The 27,752-nt window shown below is 37.4% G+C and overlaps 1 protein-coding gene across 2 annotated transcripts in view; it reads right to left on the reverse strand.

Moving 5' to 3' along the window:
* RAD21 (RAD21 cohesin complex component) overlaps positions 1-26,906 on the reverse strand; it is a 29,258-nt gene extending 2,352 nt beyond the window's left edge. The window contains exons 1-13 of one of the 2 annotated variants that reach the window (XM_044780762.2): positions 26,541-26,906; positions 19,069-19,243; positions 14,433-14,562; positions 13,102-13,201; positions 11,278-11,384; positions 10,368-10,574; positions 9,767-9,892; positions 9,327-9,449; positions 7,093-7,316; positions 5,418-5,577; positions 4,811-4,959; positions 1,545-1,694; positions 68-151 (exon numbers count right to left, since the gene is read on the reverse strand). In XM_044780762.2, coding sequence (XP_044636697.1) covers positions 68-151; positions 1,545-1,694; positions 4,811-4,959; positions 5,418-5,577; positions 7,093-7,316; positions 9,327-9,449; positions 9,767-9,892; positions 10,368-10,574; positions 11,278-11,384; positions 13,102-13,201; positions 14,433-14,562; positions 19,069-19,212 — 1,704 coding nt within the window. In that variant the 5' untranslated portion in view covers positions 19,213-19,243; positions 26,541-26,906. The remainder of the gene's footprint in view (positions 1-67; positions 152-1,544; positions 1,695-4,810; positions 4,960-5,417; positions 5,578-7,092; positions 7,317-9,326; positions 9,450-9,766; positions 9,893-10,367; positions 10,575-11,277; positions 11,385-13,101; positions 13,202-14,432; positions 14,563-19,068; positions 19,244-26,540) is intronic. The other variant, XM_044780763.2, reaches the window with a different exon arrangement.
* Between the last annotated feature and the right edge of the window lie 846 nt (positions 26,907-27,752).

Genomic DNA, 27,752 nt, shown 5'->3' on the forward strand with positions numbered 1-27,752 from the left:
ACTATTTTTTGAGGGAGCAATGCCAAAAATCTTCCAAGTCTTTTTCTCTGAGACTGCACTGGCATACCTGAAGCCCATGAAGCATCTGCTGGGTCCTTTTGTTCCATCTTCTTTCTTCCTGATCCTGATCACCCCCTGAAGCATCTTCATCCTGAATGAAAATGGTCCCCCAACAAAAAAAAGCTGACAAAACAATTCTGCTGAAAAAGGAAATATTTCTGTATCTTCTCAAAGCTCTGAATTAGAGTATTTGGACTGATAGAAAATTATACTTTATATTGCTGAGAGAAAAAATCACTTAGCATCTAGTATGAACACTGAAGTTTGTCTTTCCTAAATTACAAAAAGAAAGTCCTCTGTACCTGCACGCAATCATTTGGCTGAATATATGACTGTACTGGTCTATAAGGGTATGGTCTACACAGTCCCTGGACCACTTCTAGGTGGTGAACCGTTGGTTATAGTCTGACAGACTCCTAATCTCATTGTGGACCAGTACCAAAGACCCTGCAGACTCACGAGTACTGGTCTATATGGTGTTTTAAAAGAAATGGGTTATAATTCATAAAATACATTTTACTTGAGCTGCCCAGTTCCCAGTCACCTGCCACCTACAGACCTGCTTCCTAAATGACTTTCTGAACTGTAAATACTGATTCATCAACAATAAGTCTGAGATAATGGCACACCCTAGTACATAGGCTGGAGTAGCTCTGGGGCTAAATTTTGACTTTAAAACAATGTAGTCCTCATAGTAAAGATAAGCACTAAGTGGTTATGCAATCTATAGCTGGCATAATGATAAATTACAAGTACAAACAGATGCTACTGAAAATGTACCCAACCCATAACCATTAGCCTTGGGAGAAATTTAAAAGCTTCAATGCTACCTGAAGACCCTTTAAATTTAAAATAAAGGTCTAAATAAAACATCTGACAGAGCATCAAATAGAAGAATATATTCTAAGTCTTACACAACAACCTCAAAGATCCAGAAAAAAACGAGGAAAAACAAAGACCAGCCAAAGCATGCCCAGGAAAGGGAAATCCCATAAAGCATCTCTACTTTTTAGAAAATAAAAGTCATTCAAGCCTTCAACCCGTCTATTTCAAGCCAAGACACATCCCACTGCAGTCTCACGAAAACAAAAACAAAACCCACACAAGTAGAAAATGATCTTATTTCCAGGGCACAGACAGAGAGGTATTACCAGAGACAGATGTTAATAGCAGTTAAGAACTGACCACTGGACCACAGGGTAATAAAGCAGCTAGAAACAATTTAGAAGTCAAACAAGAAATCACTGAAAGGGTAGTCCACATCCTTCAAAAGCCCGCAAAGGAACCAGTGAGCTATAGCACAGCATAAAATTTGACGTTCTTAATGACCACCAAGAATCTGGTTACATTTCAACATTTTCCATCACCCTGATGCTCAACATCAATTAACTTAGCTCAAATATGAAAAGTAAAAGGGAAGTGGTTGAAGATTTTTGCTAAATCTAGAATGGGAATTTATTCATAGGTCTTTTACGTTTCCTCACCTCCTCCTCTTCATCATCTTCTTTCTCCTTCTCCTTCTCCTTCTCCTTTTCTGGTAGAAGTTCTAACTCTGGAATTAACTGACAGATGTTTGGAGGCTCTTCGGGAGGCAGCTCTACAGGAGGTATTTCCATCTGTTCCACCTGCTGAGGCTTAGCGCAATAAAAACAAGGCAACTTAAGATGCACATTTTAAGGGTAGTGTCTTCTAAATACACAAATATATAGCTGCTGAAGTTTTTAGAATGGAAATACTTGGGTCATATCTCCATAGTGCTACACAATAAAAAACTGATTATAGTGTAGATTTTGTTCTTTTATCATAAAGTTACAACATTAAAGTAGTTTACAAAAGAAATTAATCCATTATCTTCTTATCATAGAACAAGTGTTTTGTTTTTATACTTATTTTCTGGGAGTCAAATACTTAAAGGTCTACATGAGAAATTTGCAAATAACAAGAAAAACAATAAACAGTCAAAAAGCCAAAAACCTTCTGTAGTAGCATTTTAGGAAAGAAACAGAACTCACTCCAGGGCAATGCAAAAAGGCCTTAACATCAATTAGCCTGCTACTGTCAACCATTATCACCTAATATTGCCTTAAGGCTATTAGAACTAAGCTTGGCTCTGAGTGGGAGTCTTGCTGGTCTTATAGCAGCAAATAATAGGAATGAGGAGACTATTTTTCTGGGTCCATCTCTTGAATTTCCTTCTTCTCAGACTTAACATAAACAGTTGAGAACATTAAAAAATAAAGTCTTTAACGAACCAAAGGAATGACAAGGGAGCAATTACCAGGAGAGTAGTACTAGAATAACCCACTCATTACCTGTTCCCATTCCCATTCCTGAGCTCCTACAGAAAAATGCTTTTCTGACAACTCCTTACCACCAGAGGGCACAGAGAACTAGTTCTTAAAATTAGCAGAGTATTCTTCTGCCACTCTCTCTCAATGGACGCTGAACCAAGAGCCTAAGGTTACCAAAAAGCCTCCCTTTGCCCAGATTAGGTTATTCTATAGATTTTAATTAAGGTTGGGAAGCCTTAAACCAGACCTTACTTCCTTTACACTTATTTTAGTTTTCCTGTCCTAAGTGAACCTCATGGTAGTCAGTCTGAATGAAGTAACTTGAACGAACGTCGCTTCACTTTTTTTTTTAAGCAATCTGACAAGCATTCTGATTACTTAAATAAGACAGCCTAAAACTGCCTAGTATTGGAGATAAGCAGCAATGTTGCTAAAGAATAAACTAGAACCTGAAACAGGATAGCCCAGAAATAAACCCATCCATATATGGTCAACTAATTGACAACCAAGGAGCCAAAAAGATACAATGGGGAAAATATAGTCTCTTCTATAAATGGTGCTAGGAAAACTAGACAGCAAGATGCAAAAGAATGAAAGTGGGCTACTACCTTATACTATACATAAAAATCAACTCAAAATGGTTTAAAGACTTGAATATAAGATCTGAAACCATAAAACACCTAGAAGAAAACATACGCGGTAAATTCTTTGACATTAGTCTTGACGATGATTTTTTGGATTTGGCAACAAAAGCAAAAGTAAGTGGGGCTATATCAAACTAAAAAGCTTCTGCAAAGGATACCATAAATAAAATGATAAGGCAACATACAGAATGGAGGAAATATTTGCAAATCATCTGATCAAGAGTTAATATCCAAAATACATAAAGAACTCAAGAGCAAAACACCAATCTGATTAAAAAAATGGAGAGAGCATCTGAATGGATATTCTTCCAAAGAAGATATCCAAATGGCCAACAGGTACATGAAAAGGTGCTCAACATCTCAAATCAGGGAAATGCAAATCAAAACTACAATGACGTATCACCTCACACCTGTTAGAACAGCTATTATCAAAAAAGACAAGAAATAACCAGTGTTGGTGAGGATGTGGAGAAAAGGGAACCCTTGTGCACTGTTGGTGAGAATGTAAGTTGGTGCAGACAATATGGAAAACAATAATGGAGGTTCCTCAAAAAATTAAAAACAGAACTACCACATAATCCAGCAATTCCACTTCTGCATATTTATCTGAAAGGAAATCACTATCTCGAAAAGATATCTGCGCCCCAGTGTTCATTGCAGCATTATTTACAATAGCCAAGACATGGAAGTGTCCTAAGTGTCCATCAATGGATAAAGATGTGACATATATACATCTACAATGGAATATTATTCACCATGTGAAAGAAGGAAACTGTGCCATTTGCGACAACATGAATGGACCTCGAGGCCATTATGCTATGTGAAATAAGTCAGAGAAAGATATATACTGTATAATATCACTTACATATGGAATCTAAAAATACTGAATTCACAGAAGCAGAGAGCAGGTTGGCGGTTACTAGGGGCTGGGGAAATTGGGAGATGTTGGTCAAAAAGTATCATCTTATAATTGGAAGTTTATAACTTCTGGGGATCTAATACACAGTATCATGATTATAGTTAATAAAACTGTTATATACTTGAAAGTTGCTAAGAGAGATTTTAAAAGTTCTCATGACAAGAAAAAATTTGTGACTGTGGTAATCATTTCATAATATATACATGTATCAAATCATTATGTTGTACTCCTTAAAAGTAACACAATGTTATATGTCAATTATATCTCAATAAAACTAGAAAAAAAAGCCGTTTAATCATGCTGACAAAGAAATGAAAAAACAAGATAAAAATACAGTGGTCAGACATCTGAAACTAGGCTGATAATTACAAAAGTGACGATCTGTCCCCACCTGGCCTGAAATGTGCAAGAATCTACTAGCTTATTTTTAAGCACAAAAATTCTCTTTTATTTAGCAGGGAGTTTGTTTCATTTCACTTACGACATCTTTCATACTTGTAGAATTTAACAGGTTCCATATACTGCTTTTGTTATTTTACTTAGAACTGTCCCCTGGATTCACCCTGGACTAATGTTTGAGAAAGAAAAAAATAAAATATGCCAGAACTAAGTTAAGAGTCAAGGAGGTCACATTAGCCAAGAGTGCTCACTCTGAAGCAAGACCCTAACCAAGAAGAGCGAGAGACTGAAAACGTCTAGAACATCATCTCCCACTTAGCGCACACACTGTGTTCATATCCTCAGATGCCATTCTTTCTCTCTGGACCCATTTCTTGCCATTTTCTTCCTAAACCAAGAAACTACAAAGAGCTGAAACAACACTTGCTACTACTAGGGATCTAAAATAATCATCTGAATACCCCAAAACATCTTGAGGGAGACATGCGCTTACTTACAGGGATCACAGGCTCTGGGTCAATCTGTCCTGCTTTTCGCTTAACCCCCTGAGGTGGTGGTGGGGGCATGGCTGACTCATCCAAGTTTGTTCTGCTGGTCTCCATCACTGACTCCTGGAGGCGGCTTGGCTCTTCCAAAATGGGTTCATCTGCAATTGGTCATATGAAGAGGAGACTTGGGTCATATGGTCTTCAACAATATTTCTGAACTATTTACTTTTAATACTAATACACTGAGACACAGGTACTTTTTCTAATGAAGACAGCTGAAAAAAATCTTACCTCTGCAAAGATTACTCAATTTATAACAATACACTTAAAGGTGGGAAGGGGCCTTAAAAGGCCAAGTCCCACCTCCCGTCCAACGCAGGGCAACCCTTTAGCAGACTACCACTCAGCTAATTCTGAACCTTACATCATTCTGAAAACAGAAAGCTTCCTTTATCTAACAAAATAATCAGACAATAGAATAAGGCATGGATTCCCCATCCAAAAATTTGAGTATACTCCTTTCTTCCTAATTTCTTTTACTTTGGCAATATATAGGTAAATTTTATGCCAAATGTTCATTTAACTTTCATCAAGGAACTCTTTCAATAGAACAGACCGATAACATCACGCTGCTGATGTTGCTGGGGCTGGTCCTCTCTGGGAACCTCTGGATTCTCAAATTCTTTGAGGAATTCATCCAAATTATCAGCCTCGCCTCCTTTCCTCCTTTTCCTAAGGTCTTCTGGTACTAGTGGTGTAAGACAACGTGTAAAGAGCTGTTTAAAAAAAAGGAAAATCTCAATTATAAAATGTCACATTAACTGAAAATCCACTGGAGATTTCTGTTTTCCATAAGTATGTTTTAATAAATATAGTCCTAATCAGTTTATATATAATCTAGCATGATTTCTATTTAGTGTTATATTCATTCTTCATTGTAAATACAGACTTTCAAATTAAATAAGATTTTTATTATCCATTGTCTTATAACCCAGAAAGATAACACTAACGTTTTAAATTTACTTGCCTGCAGTTTTTCATATTTATACACTTAAAACTCAATCTAAGTGGATTCATACCAAATAGCTTAAAATATTAGTGCTTTCTTCACTTAATATTACATGATAATTTTATTAACTATCATTTTTAATATTTTTAATGACTGCATAAAATTCCAGAGTGGAGAGAGATATATGTGTGTGACATATATGAACCACTTTTCAATATTTTAAGTTTCTTTCTTTAAAATTTAACTGTAAATGATGTAATCAACACCTTTACAAATGTAGCTTTTTTTCAGATTTTGAACTATTTGCTTAGGAAAACTTCCTAATACTGAGACCACTGAAGTCAAAGAATATAAATATGTCAAGGACCGTCTTCCAAATGATTATATAACTGTGCTTCTAATAAACAGCAGTTTTACCATAGCCCTGCTTTTTTGGAACACTTTAAATTTACAATACAGTAAAATATATAGTAACATCAACTGGTTCTATCTATATTTCAACTTTAGACAGAGAAATACTCTAACCACACTGCCTTACTCCCTGGATGCCTCAGAACCTTGTTTTGGAATAGTCTAGAACCTAAAGTGATCAGAAAAGGGCCTGAAAATGAAAAAAAAATTCTCATAAAGCCAGAATTCTTTTTTTGGCTGGCAAAGATTTGCTGAGCTAACATCTGTTGCCAATCTTCCTCCCTCTCTCTCCTTTTTCCCCCCCTCCCCAAAGCCCCAGTATATAGTTGTATATTCTAGTTGTAAGTCATTCTAGTTCTTCTATGTGAGCTGCCACCACAGCATGGCTACTGACAGTTGAGTGGTGTGGTTCTGCACCTGGGAACTGAACCTGGGGCACCGAAGTGGAGTGTGCGGAACTTTAACCACTAGACCATCAGAGCTGGCTCCAGAATTCTTTATTGTGGGAAAAGAATCCCATGTTTTAGCCAGAAAGCAACATGTGAAGATTGCAGCCTTCAAAGACAGTACACACTAAGGCAAGAGAAGTAATAATTTATCATAGGAGGTTGAGGAGAGAGAACTATTATTAAAAATGTCAGTGGCTTTTTAGGGAACATTCATTCTGCATCTTTTAGAAATGCAGGTGTCACTTATCATGATCTTTCAGATTAGTTTATGTTCAGTATACTGTGATTTAAGGGAGACAGAGAAGATGCCAAATAGTTGAAAAATACTTGATCAAAAACGATCCACAGGTTTTAAAAGTTTATTTTTAAAAATGGTCAAAATGTATGTGAAATAAAAAATTTAAAAAGGCAAACTGTATTACCTTCAGTAGTCTGTTATTCCACAAAGGCTGAGCAGGTAAAGAGAAGAGTTTTTCCACTCCCCCTGTCTCTTTCCACATCATCAATTTCTTGGTGGGTGGTGCCAGATCCAAAGTAGTAACAATATCAGAATAATCACTAAGTTGGGCTCTAATTGTCTTGCTATCCAACTCTTTGACACTGTCAACAATTAGTTTCCTCTTTCTCTTGGCTTTTGTTTCTTTGACTGGAATCAAAAAGAAAATAAGGTCATTTTCCTGAGGCCAGCATGAAACATACAACTATCAGATTGGTCTCATTCTATCTCTGCTTTTCTACACACCTAGGAGAAAAGTTAAGCCTCGAGGGCAGAATCTGCTTTAAGTGATATTTCCCAGGTACTATGTAGAATAGAGGCTAGCAAACAAGAGGTGTTCAGCAGAAATCTGCTGAATGAATGAATAATTACGCATAGACTTGTAGCACAAAACAAGCAAAATACTGCAAGAGCCAATACATTTTTGCCCATGTAGCTTTATACTGTAAACATGGAACATATGAGACTTGATTCAGAGTTGGGCTCAAGTTCTAGGTGCTGCCATTTATTAGCAGAGTGACCATTAAGAGAAGTTAATTTCATCTTGCTTCCCTCTTCTTTTTCTCATTTGAAGTATGGCCAACCACTTAGGGGTTGTAAAATACTTAGTATAGTGTCTGGCAAAGATTAAGTCCTCCATAAATGGTTCCAATTACTATGACTTTTATTGGAAAAGTTACAATTCATATACAGCAATTATACAAGCAGCTCGATGAAGTGAAACAATCCCAAACCCAGTCAGATGGAACAGGAATTCCACCTTAGATACTGTTTGTATATTCATTTCTAATTCTGACTAAAACTCTGCAAAGACACAGAAAAGCTCATGGGATTAAACAAATTCCTTAAGATTTCATCCTGACAGGTTATATACCCCATAGTTTTTATACATAAAACATTCATGTGGTTCAAATTTCAAGTCAAGAAGATGTTACACAGTGAAAGCCTCTGTCCACTCCCTGGCCTACAGCTGAGCTCCCTTCCCTGAAAGCAAAAATTCAAGTTCTTCCAACGGCCAGCAAAGCCTATCCTATTTTAAACAATGCAGTATTTAAACACGCTTACCTCGTTTATAGTTGTCTGTAATATCTGTCACTAATATACTACCTATTTTATTACCCATGATCCCCTAATTAGTATCTAAGTTCCACGAAGATAAAGACTTGTTCACTGTTATATTTTTAGTTACGTAATAGTAAGCATGCTTTATAAACCAGAAGCCTAAGTTACAATTTTTAGCGATCAGATTCTAAGGAGGAACCCCCCAAAAATTAGTCTTGTTCTACTCAAAAGTCGTAACTATATCTTGAATTATACTGTGACTGATCTCGAGTTTACTCCCTTATAACCATAAACCATCTAGAAATTTAAAAATTCATGTCCAAATTACACCTCAAATTGCCTCTTTTACTCAGAAGCAACACCCCCAATTAAATGTTTTGCTATGTTTATGTTTTTTGAGGAAGATTAGCCCTGAGCTAACATCTGCTGCCAATCCTCCTCTTTTTGCTGAGGAAGACTGGCCCTGAGCTAACAGCCATGTCCATCTTCCTCTACTTTATATATGGGACGCCTACCACAGCATGGCTTGCCAAGCGGTGCCACATCCGCACCCGGGATCCAAACCGGCAAACCCCAGGCCGCCGAAGTGGGAATGAGTGCACCTGACCACTGCGCTACCAGGCCGGCCCCCTGCTATGTTTCTTAATAAACACTAAAATAAACAGAATACTGATTTTAGAACCTCTGATATTTCCAGTTAAAAAAAAAAGAATTTTAGATTTTTCCAGATTGTAACCCAACTATACAGAATCTAGAATTTAGAAGATAATTGATTAATAAATCTTGTACTTTACTGTAAAATGCCTTGCAATGTTTTCTGATTGTTACACATGTGACCTGCTAGCATTTTGGGAACCCCAAAAGACTAAGATAAATATTAGCAGAAAGCTTGTTCTATACTTTTATATTTCACAGCAACTCACACAGATATTCCATAAGATACTTTAATTATAACTGAATTAAGTAAAGATTCTATGATAGATGACTGTGACAAAGGAGAAAGCAGCTTAGTTATCTAAAATGAGATCAGCAGATTAATGGACAAGAGCCAGAACTAGGACTTTATGTTCTTATTAGTCAAAAAGTTTATTTGCTCACCAGTGATATCAATAGGTTCCAAAGCAAAGGCTTCTTCCTCATTCGGAACAAGTGTTGTCTGATCAGTCATAGTTGGCATTGGTTCAACAGGATCCACGGAATCAGGACTATCAGGCCCACCCACTATAGAAAACAGAAATTTGGTCACAAAAGGCTTTGGTAGTATTTAATATATATCCTACAAATAGGGGGGAAAATCCCTCTGAGAAACTGAAAGAAACCACTGGTACAAAGAAGGTACACTTTTCTAATTATGAGGAAGTCCCTCCAGAGTTGAACCCTCCTGGCCAAAAAAGGGGGAGGGGCACAGGGTTAAACAATAAGAGAATCACAACTGGTAGCTCATTAAAAGCTGGAACTTTTAGTTTGTGGTGTTCTATGTTAAATCTTCTTTGGATGCCATACAATCATGCCCAGAGTACAGAAGATAAAATGCTTACTTGACACATTATCATCCTCATCCATATCATCATGTGCAGGCTGCTCTGGCAACATCACCCCTGCCTCAGACAGGGCAGGGGGATCATCAAAAATACCGCCATCATTATTACTAATAAGTTTGTCATCTGAAATAGGGAATGTAGTTTAGTTATAATTTCAAAGAGAAATGTTAAAAGAATAATAGCCAGTCACTGGAAAAATAAAATTAGGTTAAAGTGGATTATACTAAAATCTGTATTCAATCTGCATGTACTTCTCTTCAAGGTAGTGTACAAAAGTATAAAACCCTCAGTATACGAAAAAGTTTCTCATTCTTAATTTACATTTTCTAGTTCATATCTATTTAAAACATTTACTTAATGAGATATCAAAAACAAATAGGCTTTAAGAACTAGTAAACCTTAAAACTCTGAGATAAGCACACTTAAAAAAAATCAGGTATTGTTATAACATTTTTAGGTTACAGTTTTACAGAAAACTTTATTGAAGCAACTGGTCACAATTTACACATATACAGCACCTAGAGAGCTGCTCTAGAGCCAGAATTAGCTTTTGCTCTTAAAAAAGTTATGTTAGAATAACCACTTTGTTGTAACCTACCTAATATACCACCATCATTTCCTTCTCCAAAATTGTCATCCTTATACTGGTCTTCATATTCTAAATGGTTAATTTTCTCATTCAGATTGCTGGTGCTCTGTTCCGGCTCTAATAGGAGGTTTGAAGCACTAGTGCTTACTAACATGTCGTCATCCTCAAAAGCGCTGCCTTCTCTCATTATCTCACGATCATCCATTCCAAAGTCTCCTGAACAAATTTCAGTCATTAGTTGAAAAAAGCTAGAAACATCACTGTACAAAAGACAACAGCCTATAATTTAGTATAATTATGTCGTCACATTTGCTTACTCCAGCCTTATTTATCTTTGAATGCTAAAACATGTAGTTTAAACTTTAAATCTGTAGCATCTACATTTCATAAACTGATTCTGGGACATGACTAACAAATTCAAACACAAGATTCAAATTTAGGTTATCCTAAATATGTTAAGTAAATCTAAATATGTATATACATTAGGTTGCATTAACATTCACAGACCTAAACTTTCTTGATAATGTATTTTCATGAAGAAAAGAATTTGACTTGCAACCAGTTTTGAATAGTATTCAAAAAGAATAGTAGGTACACAATGCAATTGCTCCAACATGAAAAAGCAAGCACTACTTCCATGTTGGGACTTGTCACACAAATCAATATATAAGGTTCTATCACCATGTGTGTGGGAGCTGGAGTAGGGAAAGAATGAGTTCTAAGATTGGTGCACAGAAATAATGCTTAATACACTGGTAGGAAGGCAAATTCTTTTCTTGATGAAAATGCATACGGTGAAATTTTAAGTCTTTTTGTCATTATGAATGTAACATATGTCTGGTTTTCTTTTCTAAATTGCTAGTGTCACAACATAATTACAACGTTATAGCTAGTGGCTAGTGATTTGGTTCTCTATTACCAAAATCATTTTCTTGTAGGATACTGATGTTTCCAACTTCTTCTCTCATGGTTATCTCTTCCACTCTACTCTGGTTCAGGCTGAACTGCTGGGCCACATCGATGTCACTTTAAAAGAATTTCAAATACATTTTAGTCTCCAGTCTCACTGTAATGTATTTATAAGGAATAAAATATCCCAACTCTCTATATGAAAAAAAAAGACATACAACCTATCAAGGTTTAGGAGCCTTAATATTTAATACTATATAAATACAATCCAAGAATCTGAATAACTACTTGAAAGTTAATTTAATTTATATTTAAACTTTAAAACCAATAATGACCAGCAAAGAAAATTTAATATGCTGAAATCACTACAAATGGCGACATAGTATATAGAGGAAAAACTAAGAAATGCATGGGCTAGATAGGCATGAGTTTTCATCAGGGTCCTGCAACTTACAGGTGTGAACTTTGAAGTTACCTGGCTTTTCTGAGACTCTGTTTTTTCCTCTAACAAATAATAACCTCTCATATTGTTTAATGGTACATGTTTTAAAAATTTATTTAATATTTTTAAATACCAATGTGGAATATCATCGGCCAAATTCAGAATGTAAGTACTTGGAAACAAATCACCAGATTTTTTTCAGCACATAAATGGCAAGGAAAAATAAAAGAGGGATGCAGAGGTGTTACAGATTCTTAAGAGAGACTTATGAGACATCAACGAAATGCAGTCTGTAGACTTTAGAGACTCTAACAAACAAAATGAGAAACAAAAGGGCTGTGTGTCAACTGGAGACATCTGAACACTAAGTGGATATTAAACAATTATTTTAATTTTTTTAAAGGTGCAATGTTATTATGGATATGTTTTAAAAATTCCTTACCTCTACAGAGATACATACTGAGGTATTTACAGATAAAATATCTATTTGCTTCAAAATAATCTAGGGGGGTTGGAAGGTGAGCTGGGAAAATATGAAATAAAACTGGCAATATATTGATAATTAAGAAGCTGGATGATCAGTGTATGTTCATAATACTAATCTCTCTACAGTTTAGCTATGTTAAAACATTTCTATGATATAAAATTTTAAAAAAGGAAAACAATAGAAATAGAGGAAAAAAGTAAAGGAGCTAGACAGTGCCTAGCACTAATTAACACACACACAATCAAAATCATGAATTTATTTTAATTAGGAATCACAGATCATTTTTAAAAGCAGAAAAATTTGTCAAAAAATAAATGAGGCTTGGTGTAGAGGGTTTCTCGGTTGTCAGTTGTGATAATCACTTGGAAAGTTATAGTCACATTCCATCAAGGTAACGATAGCTGGCTTTGGAGGACTTCAGAAGATGGAAACATACCACAGTATTCTGCTATAAAGGCCATCTCGGTACAACTTTCTCCTCTTAAAAGTGTGTTGTGACAAGGACCCTTTCTTGCTCTTAACATAAAGTTGTCTCAAGTTTGTTAAAAAAAAAAAAAAAAAAATTGTGCCTGCATATAGCTTGGCCAAGAAGATAACCAGTAGATCACTTTAATATATACCTCTGAAGAAAAATCATGAAACAATAGTTCAAGTAAAGCACACAACTGGACAACAGTTCAGTTTACACAACCTCTGGCCCAAGCATATCAGAATTCTTATATTTTAGCTGTGTTAGAACACTTCTAGATTATATGTTTCATATTTATACAATATCCTAAATGAAAGCATATGGATTTTAGCTACATGTTAACTCAATGTTAAAACACTCCAAGTAAAACTATACATTTAGAAGCCAATGTTTCTTGTAGATTAAATGAACTGAAAAAAAAAAGAGAGAGACATACTCTAAGTCAGGCAGTGGCTGATCAAAGTCATGAAATTCCTCAGGTAAAGTAATAGCATTGTAAGCAGCTTCTCGATTTTCCTCAGGCAGGTCAACAACACCTGGAAAAGAAATGGTAAGCTTGAAGGCCTGGCTACACCACATATTATCTGGGAATCAAAAGAAGGTAGTCAGTATAATTTCCTAAGGTTATACTCTAGAAAGGTTGCTAATATATGCAAAATACCATTGAATGAAGCACGACTACTTATGTTTTTCTATAATCATAAGCCACACTACTACTTGCTTTACCAAAAAAAAAGAGTCAAAGCACTAATAATGCATTAAGCTGATGTCTCTAAAAGCACATAACAAATAAATATTAATAAGTTTTCTAAATAAGCATGAAAATTTATGAGGAAAAGGAACGACTGAAAAGGAGTACCCCAAACGTTAAGACGACTTGGTTATTTCAGGGAGAGTGAGACGACATGATTTTAATATTCTTTATATTTTCCCCTATATTTTTCAAGCTGTCTATAATAAAAATGAGTTGCTTTAAGAGACAAAAATAAAAAGCATGTTATTTAAGCAAAATGCACTTAGTAGCCACATGTATCACAGCCTCTGCCTTAAACATTTTACTTTTAAATAAAATCTTAGATCTCAAAAATTTCACTGTCCATAAATTAAAGTACTAGAATATAACCTCAATAGAAACGACTGTATAAGGCATCTCTCCTACACAGATTATTTTAATTAGAATAAGACTTCATCAATGCTTTAAAAAATTATAGCATGATCTATGAATTCAGTTAAGTACCCTAGTAATTATCTATGCAGATAAAAGTTTAGTTGCTAAAGTCCAGTTTAGAACCAACTATTATATAAGACAAAACACAAAAAACTACAGGGAATATTAAAAAAAAAGTCTCAGTCTCAACAAGTTAAAAGTGAATCTGATTTTAAGAATATACTAAAATTATTTAGGAAAAAACTAAAATTCTAAGATTTTCTTCTCTGAGCTGTACTTTGAAAAACCTCATCACAATTTGCTTTCAACATTTCAACCTCTGATGACTCAATTCTACATAAATTGCTGAAAAAAGGGTTAAAAGAAAAGGCAACTCCAAAGGAAGAACAAAAAAGGGGTGACTGTCGTACTCCATACATAAAACAGAAGTAAAGTGGGCTTCCTCCCTTGAGCCACTGCCTCTCCAAGCCTGGCCATATTTTTGAAGGGTTCCTTGTATTGCAGTTAAAACAAAATATGCTGATCTAGAATATTTGTTTAGTAGTTTTTCACACCAAACACTAGAAACTCCAAAGTTTAAAAAAAAAAAAAGTGAATACCTGGCCGAAAAGCCATCTTTATCTTAATGAACGCTTCATTACAGTCTGCAAGGAGATATTTTGCTTTTCTGTGATAGATTCGAACTACTCCCAGTAAGAGATGTCCTGATGTTCGGAGTGCCATCTTGACCTGTGAATAAAACATTAATAATCTAATTTATAACGTTAATTTTTTGGTTTTGTACGTAATCATATTCAAAGCCTGTACTCTGTACAATTTATAGGCAGTTTTTACTTTATCTCAATACTTTTTATCATTATTTGAAGTTACCTCAGAATTACCTATATTTTATTTCTCACTGCCTCTACCTGTTAATTCCCTGAGTATCCCCAAAGGAGAGACTGGCAGTAATTCATCAATTAACATAGTCATGAAGTAGCCACAAAGCAGGCACTAAGGCGTTCCACGGATTGTTAGCACATGAAGGAGTATGTGGCACTTTTGGCTGCCAATCCAAAGCTACTGCTCCTTGCCGGCTATGTAAATGCTGATTTTGTTTGGGAAGCAAATGTCCCCAGCCTTGAAAGACGACTGTCTCATTCCTCTCTGCTAATTATTCTTTAGTGGTGCACGTGACTCAGTTGAGCCAAGGAGAAATAAGTGCAAAGTATGTCAAAGAGTTTTTGAGGAACATCTTTCCAAAACAGAATGCCCCCTCCTTGTCCTTCTGCCTTTCTTGCATTGTGAGTAGGTGGGGCTTGGAGCTGCCTGCAGTCACCCTGTAACCAGGAGACTAAAACTATAAGCACAAGAAGCCAAGAAACTAAGAATGGTGAGTCCTTGGATGACATCATTAACTGCTAAATCAGTCTTTGATCTCCCCATTTCTAAACTGCTAGTTAAGTAAAACTGTTAATTTCTTTATCATTTAAGCCACTTTTCACTGAGTTCTTATTACTGGAATAGAAAACATACTAACTGATGAAAGATAATGGTACCCATCTTTTTTCACAAGAAAATATACTCCTCAGTCTGTTTTTTTCAAGGTAGATCTTGATCAACGCTTACATAGGATCCAGTGTATAGGATGAGATGCATTAGTTGGGAAAAGAATGAGAAGTAAACACCCAATTTAAAAAGAATGATTCAAAATTCTTTTGGCTACAATAAAGAAAGATTTTGGGAGAATAAGACAATGTGAACTCAAACTTTCCCGCCTTGTTTTCCAAATCACACCACAAAACTCATCAAATTCTAAGGTACCAAAGAAAGTAGTTAAATATTTGCTTCAAGTTTAAATTATAATTAGTACATTCTGTTACTTAAAAGATAAAATAGTGTATTTTTAAGTTATGTGCATACTCTCTATAGTAGTCCAGGATTCTATTTATAATGACTCTCAGGCTCTTCATTTATGGCTACTTCATGTGACTTACAGCATAAATTATGAAGTTTACTGCCATAAATTCTTAGGTATCTAAAATTATCATAAATTTATGATCAAATTTAGGACTCATCAGAAGATAAATCCTTGACAGGAAAAATAATACCCAATTAAAACATTGCTCCTACTGGAAAAATCTACTTTTATGATGTGGTCTTAGGAAATTTAAAATTAGTATTGACTGTACCTTCACATAAGAAATGGGGGGGGGGGGCCTTCGCATGCCATTATCTTGTCCAAAATAAGCAACTTTTAAAAGGTGGTGTTTAGGCAAAGGCTTTCTTTCTGGATTCGTTTGGTACTGAGTTTAGCCTAGCAGCAGGTAAAATGAGGTATGATATTTTTGCTGTCATGTTAAGAGTGTAGGTATAATAAAGAACACAGGCTACACATCCAGGGAAAGCTATACAGAGCTTGCCAGCAGCTGGCAGGGAGAAGGGAAGGCGGGGAGGCATGCGTTACAACTAGCCAAATGCCTGACACTTGTTTCAAACAACTAAACCAACATTTTCTCATAACAAGAACTGCACACGAGAGCAAACATTACAAATTTTCAGGTCAGTTCACCCTGTGGAAACATCTTTATATGCAATCAGAATAAAACAGAATTAATCAAATAAAAATCTACTTGGAAATGGTTTTTAAAGTAAGTTATTCTCTCTCACACATACCCTCCAGCTTTTTACATTATTCCTGAACCGTTTGCCTTGCTTTGTGGCTGTTGGAGCATACCTTCACATATCAGATTGTCTCACACTCTCTTGCAGCATCCCTAAGAGGGTACAAAGTACTCTGCACGTACTATGAAAAAATTCACTGTCCACTTAAGCCAAATCACCTTCAATATTTGCTTATGGATGTTAAAGATTAGCCACCCATGTCAATTGCAAGAAAAGAGCTCAATTTCTCCTTATTTCCATTCACTTATCTCAGTAAGCATACCTATAAAAAGTAGAAAACGTCATGTTCTCATACAATTTGACTAGCAGTGCCAAGTGGTACAATCTCCCCAAAGAGCAAACTGTTAATGCACATCAGAAATCTTAAAAATAAGCATATCACCTGGCCCATCAATTATATTCCTAAACATCAGTTTTAAGAAAAGGCCTACGGATGTAAACAAATGGTTTTGCAAGCAATGTTTACTAAGCAGTTATTTTTAAAAAAGAGGAAAACAAAACAACCTGTAATCCTATCACCTAAAGAAATCTTTAATAGTATTTTGATATGCCTTCTAAGCTTTTATGTGTGCCTATACATTTTTTTTAGTGTTTGAGAGTACATAAAAAAACTGCATCACATTGTTTTGTGATGAGACTGCTCATCACAAACAGCTCTGTTCATACCATTATCATAATTTTTAATGGTTGCATTGTACAGGACCAGAGGAATTAAAATTCAAAAAATTAGGAAAAGATATGGGTTATTTAAAAAAATCAAGAGAGAGAGAGACAGTAAAACAAATCATGCACAACCAAAACAATGAATTACAGGTCCCATAATCCTTTATCTGAAATCCTAAGACTCAAATATGTATTTTGGAATTCAGAACTTCTCAAACGTTATAAAGGTAATGCACTGCATATGTCTTATATTAAGACATCCCCAGGAGTGTCTAGAGCAGCCCCCCTATAATCATATACTTTAGTATTTCTATAGTGAACTTATGAATACACAAATGACCTCACTTCAATTTAGGTCAAGTATGTTTACGTTTTTTGTATTTAGATTCTGTGAATAGAAAACTATGACACCACACAATACCACCATTAAAAATGACAGCAGGACTACGAACAGAGCTTTTCCTGAGTACAGCCTTGTTATGAAACAAATAATTCAATTTTTGTGTATATTCATAAAAAAGGAGAAAAGTTATTTGTAAAAAATATGCACACATGAAAGTCCAGAGGCATACCAAAATACTAAAGGTTTCTCTACGTGGTAGGACTATAGGTCACTTTTTTCGTGTTTGTAAAGTTCTCATTTTAGTAAAGTTTTCAAATTAGTATTGTCTTATAAATAACATGATAGAAATGTCTTTAAATACTAGTAAATTCCACCAGCTGTATAACTCTAAAACCAGCCAAGATTCCATAGACAGACGGAAACTTTATAATTTACTCTGATTCCAAATACAAGCTTTTACTCCCCCTACCTAAGTGTATACTTTCCCAAATAACTTTTCTGAACAAGTCTCTGCTACATCCTAGCTTTATTCCTCTGAGATCCTCTCGCTCTTTCAGCAATAAAGAACTACTCTTATTTATTTAACACATGCCAGCATTGTCCAAACTGCCAATTCTGAGAAGAATAGCTCCCACTGCTGGTCCAGACAGCTGTGATCTCAAATGTTTCACAACGGTGCATGTATGTGTGTGTATGCATATGTATAAATACAAGGTCTAGGAAGCACCTTTAAAACACAGATGTTATGTTAAAAAACTATATTTAAGGACTTTGCCTTTATTTTGAGATTAGTCCTTCATACATTTTTGAAGTCAACATGTCTGTTCCTCAATGAAATGCTAATGATGGTATTAAGAAGATGTAACAGTGTCTACGTGTTTTAAAATCCTCTCTTGGCAACACAAAAGCCCTGTATTACTTTAAGTTATATTATTTGTGAAATCCAAGGGTTGAAACCACTGCCTCAGAACAGATTCAGATGATGTTACTACAAGCTCCTCTAGGAACAAAGCAGTAAACCAGGCAGCTAAGATAAGGACATCTTAACGCTTTCACTTCAGTGGGAGACAGTAATTAAAGATTTAGGGAAAGAGCACAGTGAACGCAAAAAAGTTCTGAGATGGGGAAAAAGCTTGGGATCTTCCAGAAATAGCAAGTAGGCCTGTGAAGCTAATGTGGAGCAAGTGGTATGGATACTATTTGCCAACTGGCTAATAGTTGGATCTGATTAATGAGTCCTTACTTTGAATGTTTTGTAAATTCCTAAATCAGGAATACCTATACACATGTTTAAGTACCAAAACATCTTGAAAGCCAAATACAAAATATTTGGGTACTGTCCGATCTCTTGCTCATCTACCATTAAAACAGACAAATGAAAATATCTGTTATTTACAGAATTTTTAAAGGGAAGAGAATATCAAACTGGGACTCTGGATAACCTATGGATTTTCTTTCACTCCAATATATACAGATGCCTACCTAAAAAGTTGTTTAATACAATTCTATTTCACATAGACAATAAACAATCGACAAAGTGAATGAAATATCAACATCAAACCTACCTTTGGTGAGATGATACTCTCCACACTGCTCTCTAAATTACACTCAAACACATGGGCTTTGGTTAGCTTCTTATCCCAATGGGCCGCTAGCCAAATTTTGGCCAAAGGCCCTCTTTTACTGAGGACAAAATGTGCGTAGAACATTGTTCTGGTGGACTACGAAACAGGAGGAAACCTGAAGGGGAAAAAATTAATATAAATACCATATGAGAATTGAGATATTTATTGAGACATATAAGAAATCCAAAAACGAAAGTTTTCCTTTTTGTGTTTGAGAAAGATTAGCCCTGACCTAACATCTGCCGCCAATCCTCCTCTTTTTGCTGAGGAAGAGCAGCCCTGAACTAACATCTGTGCCCATCTTCCTCTACTTTACATGTGGGACGCCTGCCACAGCATGGCTTGCCAAGTGGTGCGCATGTCCGGACCCAGGATCCAAACTGGCGAACCGCGGAACACAGAAGCAGAACATGCAAACTTAACCGCTGTGCCATGGGGCCAGCCCCAGTTTCCTATTCTACTGAAGGGAAAAGGAACAAAAGAGTCAAATCACTTTCATCCCTGTTGTCATCTTAAAATAAAAGTGCTAGTTTTTTTTAAAAAGCAAAAACTGTCATCAGAAAACTCTTCTTTTTGAGGTTCCATCGAGTGTTCATTCCATTCCTATCCTGATTACTGACTGTGGAAATAGTCTGCTTCTGGCCAAAAGCTGGAGAATATATTCTTTACAGCAAGAAAAGAATGTCCAAGAAGAAAAACACTGAGGCACAGATATTAATCAATGTGGAAATTTTCATTTTTAGAACTCCATTAAAAATTGAAATTCTCAACTAAATGCTTTACATAATAATTATTACCTCATGATAAGCACTGTGCTAAGTATTTCATATTCCACCAAGCAAAGATAAGTAGGTGGGGTGCCCCATTTATAGGTGAGTAATTTAGAAAAGCTGAGGCTTAAAAAGGTAAAGTATTATATATATTTTTCTCAACTCAGGAACTTGAAAAGCACTTGTCTACTTACAAATACTAACTTCAGGACAATGATACAGCATCAAGTTTATCTTATGACTGAAATGGTCTCAGTAGAAATACAAGTATGTTATTCACGTTTTGTCTTTCAACAAGCTAATATACCAATACATAAGAAAAAAAGGCATCCTGAAAACTCCACCTTGAAGAGTGCATTAACTGTAAATTATTTCCATTATATTACTTATTTTTCCTCTTTCACAGATTTTAAAAAATCGATTTTGTCAAAGGTAAATTTCTTTTTCTAAAATGTCCATGACTAGAATAAGATATACAAGTCATGCTTTTACAGAAATAAACTCAAGTGTACCCATAACACATGAAAAGTACTTTTTATCACATGTGTAGATTTGTGTAACCAAGACCACAAGCAACTAAGAATTATTCCATTTCCATTTCAACACCAAAGCTCTCCTCTTGCTATCCCTTTAATTGTCACATCCATTCCTTGCTCCCTACTATTTCTAAGACTGGGCAACCACCTCTCTGTTCGTCATCTCTAATTTCGTCATTTTGAGAATGCTGCATGAATAGAATCATACAGTATGTGACTTTTTGGAATTGCTTTTTGTACTCAGCATAATGCTTTTGAGACCCATGCAAGTTGTTGCATGTATCAACACCACGTTCCTTCTTATTGCTGAGTAGCATTCCATATACCACAATTAGCCATTCACCTATTGCAGGACTTTTGCTTGTTTCCAGTTCTTGGCTATTTCAAATAAAGCTGCTACAAACATTAGTGTATACAAGCTTCTGGTGGACACAAGTTTCATTTCTCTGGGACAAGTGTCTTGAAGTGTGATTGCTGGGTAGCATGTTAAGAGTATGCTTAGTTTTTAAAGAAACTAACAACTCCTATCAAAATCCTATTTTTTTTTTTAACAGCAGTTGACAAGATTTTTCTACAATTTATATGAGAAAGCAAAGGAACCAGAAGAGCTGAAACTATTTTGAAAAAGAATAAAGTGGGAATAATTACCAATTTCAAAACTTACATAGTTACAATAGTCAACATTGTGTGGCAGAGAAAAAGACACACAAATCAATGGAACAGGATAGAGAATCCAGAAACAAATCCACATAAATAAGTCCACTGATTTTTCAAAGATGCAGAAGCAAAACAAAGGAGGAAGGATAGTCTTTTTAACAAATTATGCTTGAGTGATTGGGTATCATCCATAGGCAAAAAAATGAACCTCCACCCAAGCCTCACACATTATATAAAAATTAATTCCAAATAAGCCACAGACTTAAATGTAAAACTTTTAGAAAAAACCAAAGGGGAAAATCTTTGGTACCTAAAGCTTAGTAAGAATCTGTAGATGTGACACCAAAACCATGTCCCCAAAAGGAAAAGAACCCAATAAATTGGCCTCCATAAAATTAAAAACTTCTGCTCTATGAAAGAGCCCACTGAGGATGCAAAGACAAGATAGAGAATGGGAAAAAATATTTGCAAACCACATACCTGACAGGGAGCTGGATCTAGAATATACAAAGGATGCATAAAACTCAAGAGTAAAAAAAAATCCAATCAGAAAATGGGCAAAAGAAATGAAGAGAAATTTCACAGAAGGACATGCTGATGGCAAAGAACAAGAAAAGACACTTAACATCACCAGCCACTAGGAAAGTGCAAACCAAGACCCAATAAAATATCACTGCACATCTATTACAAGAACTAACATTAAACAGATGGCAACACCAAATGCTGGTGAGGATATAGGGAAGCTGCATCTCTCATACACTGCTGAGAATGTACACTTTCTTCTAAATTAGCTTTTTTTTTTAAAAAAAAGATCCAGAGTAAGTTAACTCTAATTTTCATGTTTTCATAGAGACTGTAAATTTTAAAACGAGAATTTTGCTCTCCGACTTTCAATTAAAAACTGTGCCCATTCCTTCCAATGATGTACAAAAAATATGTATTAGTTAAACATATGACAGGCAAGAGATTTCATGCATGTCAAAAATGTTTGGGAGGGTGGTGGCATAAGAGTAACTCAGTCAGGTCTGCCTCATCTCCATTTTCCATCACTTAACGGCAAAGGGTCCTGAAATTCTCATTCTTTGAACCAGATGCTCCCAGGGGATCATTAATTCACACTAGCAAAGTTTTCTCAAAAGAAAAAACAGCCTTCATCATTTGCCTAATGTTGTGCTCTTTCTCTCAAATTTGGAGTAAAAAGAACTAAGGAATACTAAACTAGGAAGAATTCAGATCAAACATTTTTAGAAGCATTAAATGATAACACTTCAAGTGCATCTTATATCCCACTTAGCAGTATTTTCTAGATCAAAATATGCTTCCCATAATCAAAGAGAGCCTCCCATGTTGCAAATCAGTGCTTCTACTTCAAGCCTTAAAGTTTATTAGCACAAAAATTAAGCTGCCTTTAGAGCATTATAAATAAAACTACAGGATTTTGCAGAAATCCAATACAGAAGCATGTTCTTAGAAATATAGTCACTGTATACACAAGCCCCTAGATTCATGATAGAAGATAGCTGTGTTCCAAATAAATTTAAAAACTCCTTAATATTAACTGCTAGAACACTGCCTGTCGCATGACAACTATTAAATATGTGCTTAATGAATAAGGAAATGGGATACACCAAGTGATCTCATAATTGACATATGTAAACAATTCTGGAGATTTTAGAAATTAGAACTACTGGCACTTCTCAACAGGTGTCAGGAGCTCATGGCCAGCACTTCAGCGGGTAGTCAGAGTACCAGGCCTAAAATATCCCAGCTATGCTGAGGCAGAGTCCCAAACAGATGCTTTCCTGGTACGCAAGGGGGGGCAGGGGGTGTAAATAAAGCAGAGTGGTGCTAAAATTAATCTAGGAAACAATTAGCAAGAGGAAATCACCCTAATAACTAAAGGAAGCCTGAGGCACAGTGATGGATCAACTATTGGCTTATATCTAAAAAAAAGCAAATCACTGCTGCCTTTTAAACCATTTATTCCTTCAGTAATACCAAATTTTAACCTATCTTAAAGAAAAAAGAGTCTGACTAATCTCTACAGGTTTTGAAGATTCTAAATGTTGCTAATCCTTTACAAAGGCTCTTAGCAGAAAGCCTGCATTTGGTCCCAGAGCATAGTTTAGCAATTTCATGATTTCTCAAATTTTTTCTAGAGGAGCAAACTTCTTCTCAACTGATGCTAAGAAATAACTTCTGTCTGACGTGAAATGGCAGAAAAATGGATACTTTAGAACATATTCAGGAATGCAAAAAGTGGCAATTTCTGGGGGCTGGCCCCGTGGCCGAGCGGTTAAGTTCGCGCGCTGCGCTGCAGGCGGCCCAGTGTTTCGTTGGTTCGAATCCTGGGCGCGGATACGGCACTGCTCACCAGGCCACGCTGAGGCAGCGTCCCACATGCCACAACCAGAAGGACCCACAACGAAGAATATACAACTATGTACCGGGGGCTTTGGGGAGAAAAAGGAAAAAAAAATAAAATCTTTAAAAAAAAAAAAAAAGTGGCAATTTCTTTAAGATCTTTCCCCAAAACCAAAGTCAAATTGAAGCTCAAGTTTCTACAATGTTAATCTTTACCAATATTTCCCTCATCTGTTAGAAAGCAGGGTAGAAGAGTGGTAGTATAAATTGGTATCACCTCTTTGAAGGGCAATTTGGCAACATCTTATGATAATTTCAAACACCCATACTTTCTAGCCAGAAACTGCAGTAATAATGCCAAAGATACACTTCGAGATGTACAGTATTAACAAAATTTTTTTTTAAAAAAACCTAAGCTCTAAGAATTTTGTGTGTCCATCCTCCTTTTGACAGTCCTATAAGGTAAATCCTGGCCCATTTTACAGACCAGGAAACAGAGAAAAGCAGAGGATAAGTAACGTGCCAAAGATCACGAGTACTTAATACAAGTGGAACTTGAACTTCAGAGCCCTAACCTGTAACTACAACACTACGTTGCCTTGCCAGCATGAGTTTTAATAGAAAAGTATTAGAAACAACCTGCCTGACCACCAGTAAGTGACTTTTAACAATTAATACAGCCATACAATAGAATCCCATGCAGCCGTAAACAATAACATATACACACAGATACATATAATAAAGAGGGCGTGCTCTCTATATTTACATGCACTTGCATGAGCACAAACTACCTGTGGAGTGCAAATGAAACTGATTACACTGGTTACCTTTGGAAAGTGGGTCTGCAGGGAAAGTGAGCCCTACCCTTTTGTATTATTTGACTTTTTTTTCTTTAAACTGGAGCATACACATATATCACCTATTCAAAGTAAAGACTATCGTGCTTTGCCACTAACTAGCAAATTAAGGTGCTTAGACTTTATTTTCCCTAACTGTAAAGACCTGGAAGGCTGAAATTCAGCGATTTAGTAACCTTGTAAAACATCAATAGCTAACTCAGATAAGAATGGAACTATTTCTTTAGGGGGCAGGAGGAGTGTCTCATGGACAGAAGGTATTTCCAACCCTGCACACAAGAGCTCTCCTCCTTTTTGGGACTGACATTCTCTGAACAAGAGTTTTACAATCAGATAGGCCCTAGGTTCAAATTCAGCTCCCTCCTTACTTAGCTGTTTCCGTAACGGTTAAAAGTGAATTAACATCTGAGTCTCTAGCTTTCTCATTTTTAAAACGGGGAAAATATTTGCTAAACAGGATTATGAGAATTAAACAGAATAGCATCCCTACCACAGTGCCACTGTAGACGCAAATAGTAACTTCGAAAAAAATCTCACAGCATAGCACATACCAATCAGCATGATCATGCCTAACAATTCCGACATGACAACGTTTAAGCAAAAAAACACAAAATCTTTATTTCTCAAAAATTAGAAATTCCTCTTCTGTAACCAAACTAGAAAAGATAAAATTTCTCAGAAGTTTTGTTCCAATAAATAAGAATTGATCAGGAAAGAAACTCTCAACTTTAAGACTACTTTAAACATATACCACTCTAAGCGGAAAACTTACTGCTATGCTGTGCTAACATGTTGCCTTTATAAACACAAAAATAGGTAAAGGTCACGCTCTACCAATGTTACTCTGATTTATGTATAAAAAGCACTGTGTCCACTAGTTATGCACTGCTTCACTTCAACTATCTACCAACTGTTAAGTAATTTAATCACTGGATACGGCATATGTCCTCATCAATATCTCTTTAAAAATAATTATTAGTTGCCTCCAACATTTCAACAAAGAAATTTAATGACTACAATTTAGAAAAGCTTCTCCAGCCTGTCTCCAAAATTCTGCAGACTCACACAGTTACTTGCATTTATACTCATTGTAAGAAAACAGGCATTTTTTCCCCCCTGGAATTCAGCGATTATTCTCAACAGTACAAGCAGAGCAAATATTAACTTTCTCTTGCAACAAGAAGCCTACAAACACGAGCCTTTGGCAGAAACCCTTAAGAACACGAGCGCCTTTCTGAGCGCTGAAGACAGCCTAACGAATCATAGCACGAATCGTAGGGTGGCCAGACAAACCCTCCAGCGTTTCCTTCTTTCAAATTTGAAGAAGGCCGCTAAGTCTGGCAGCACGACTCGACAGTGTCAGCCCACACCAGCACAGCAGATCATTTGCAAAGCCCTTCTCAGCGAGGGGGAAAGACACCAAGTATTTGTCAGTCACACACACCTCTCCAAAGCGTCCCTACAACACCCAATATCCTCAATCATTAGAAAAGTCGGGGTGGGGGGAGACCAGTTATGCTAATTTCCTAAGAATCACAAGCAACTTGCCTTGGTCGCGTTTTCTATTGGTCTGTCCGATATTTCATATTCCCAAGATAAAAAATTTTCCTTTACAAAAAGGGGAGGGGGAGCAGCAGTCCCTGGCTAGGGGCCCTCCGCCGCCTGTGCCCGCAAGGGCGGGGGCCGCACGTCGCCGCCCCCGCACCACCCTCGGAGACGGTGGCGCCGCGCCCCCCCGCCCCCAAGGTGGCATCGCGGGCTCCGGGCCCGCCGCCGCTTCCTCCCGCCCCGAATCCCGCGTCTCCCCAACCAGCCATTTTCACCGCGGAGGAGGCGGCCCACTGCCCAGAGCGGGCTCGTTCAAACCTCCTGCTCGCCCTCCGCCGCCCGGGGTTCCCCTGCCTCCCCGGGGAGACGCGGCTCCCCAGAAACCGGCGGAGTAACGGCTCTGCCGGCCTTGGAATGGACCAGAACCAGCCGCTCCCGACAGGCGATGCTGCGGGCCGCGCGGGTCCCGGCCGAGGGCGGCCCGGGGCGAAGGGGCCTCGGCGGGCGGCGCAGCGGTCCGGGAGCTCCGAGGGTGGCAGCACGGCCCGCTCCGGGGGCGCGGCGAGTGTCGCCTTCTCCCTCGCCCGCCCGTCCCCACCCCGGAGTCCGGCTCCCAGACGGCGGGGAAGGGGTGGGGGGAGGGAGCCGGAGGGTAAGAAGGAGTCGGCCGGGGATCTTACCTTGCTCTCCGCCGGGAGTTAGGCGGGCTGGGCGGCCTGGGGAGGGGAAAAGGGTCGGGGGAGGGGGCGGGGAAAGGGGGGGAGCCCTTGTGAGGTGTAGCTTCGGAGCAGCTCCCGCCGCCGCCACAGCCGCCGCCTCCTTTCCGATTCACTCAAACAAACAAGATGGCTGCCGTTACGCCGCGGCTCTTCCTGCCGCCCAAATCCTCGGTTCAAATCGGCAGGATGTTTACGGTCAAAATGGTACCTGTGCGCCTGCGCAGCCGGCCTAAGACCAGAAGGAGCGACGCAGGCGCAGTGACCATTTCCTTTTCTTGGGAACCCGCCCCCTGGTTGTGCAGCCCCGAATTGAGCAAGCGCAAAGGTGATTCTCTTGCTAGAGGGTCTTCGAGGGTTGTGAAACTGGAAAGTAGCGCATGCGCAGTGCTCGCCAGTGAAGCAATTATATGGGTTTAGCTTTATTCTTAGGCTTGTTTTAAAGGCAAGAATTATCGTTGTGCATTTTGCCTGCCCCGACACAAAAATTCATTTTGATGGTTCTGTAGCAACGAAGGTAACATAAAACCCTTAAGCAAACTCCATAAAATGTAGAGGTTCATTCATTCAGTCAACCTTTGTTTATAGACGGTCTTCTCTCCATAACCACGTACTGTGATAGCTGTGGTCTGGGATATAATGATAAATACAACAGAAACAGTACCTGCCTTCATGAAGCTTCCAGTATAGCTAGGGAGGAATCAAAATTTCTACAAATACTCGTGCCATGAAGAAGCTGGATATAGAGAGAAATCTAATAGTGGGGGGAAATTGGAGAATGGGAGAGAAGGTCTTCCCTGAGGAACTGATAGTGGAGCTGGGATGTGAAGGTTGAGTTCCAGGAAGAGTGAACAGCATGTGCAAAAGTCCTGTGACAGAAGAGAGCAGGATAGGAATAGAGGAAAAGAAAGCAAGCCCATGTGTCTGGACGGTAACAGAGGTATCTGCACTTTAGAAAGACCATTCAGGCATATTGGGGAAGACTAGAGTAAATGTCTAGATGTAATTTGTGTTTATTTGAGAGATTGTTTTTTAGGAAATAAAACCAATAAGAACTGGTGACCGATTCCTTATAGGGTTGTGGTAGAAGGAGCTGCAAGGATGATTCCTCTGGTTTGGGGTTTGCAGGATTAGATGGGCTGGACTGGGGAGCCATACACTGAGACAAGAAGATGG

Source organism: Equus asinus, chromosome 12, assembly GCF_041296235.1.
Source record: "Equus asinus isolate D_3611 breed Donkey chromosome 12, EquAss-T2T_v2, whole genome shotgun sequence".
In the NCBI taxonomy this organism is placed as follows: domain Eukaryota; kingdom Metazoa; phylum Chordata; class Mammalia; order Perissodactyla; family Equidae; genus Equus; species Equus asinus.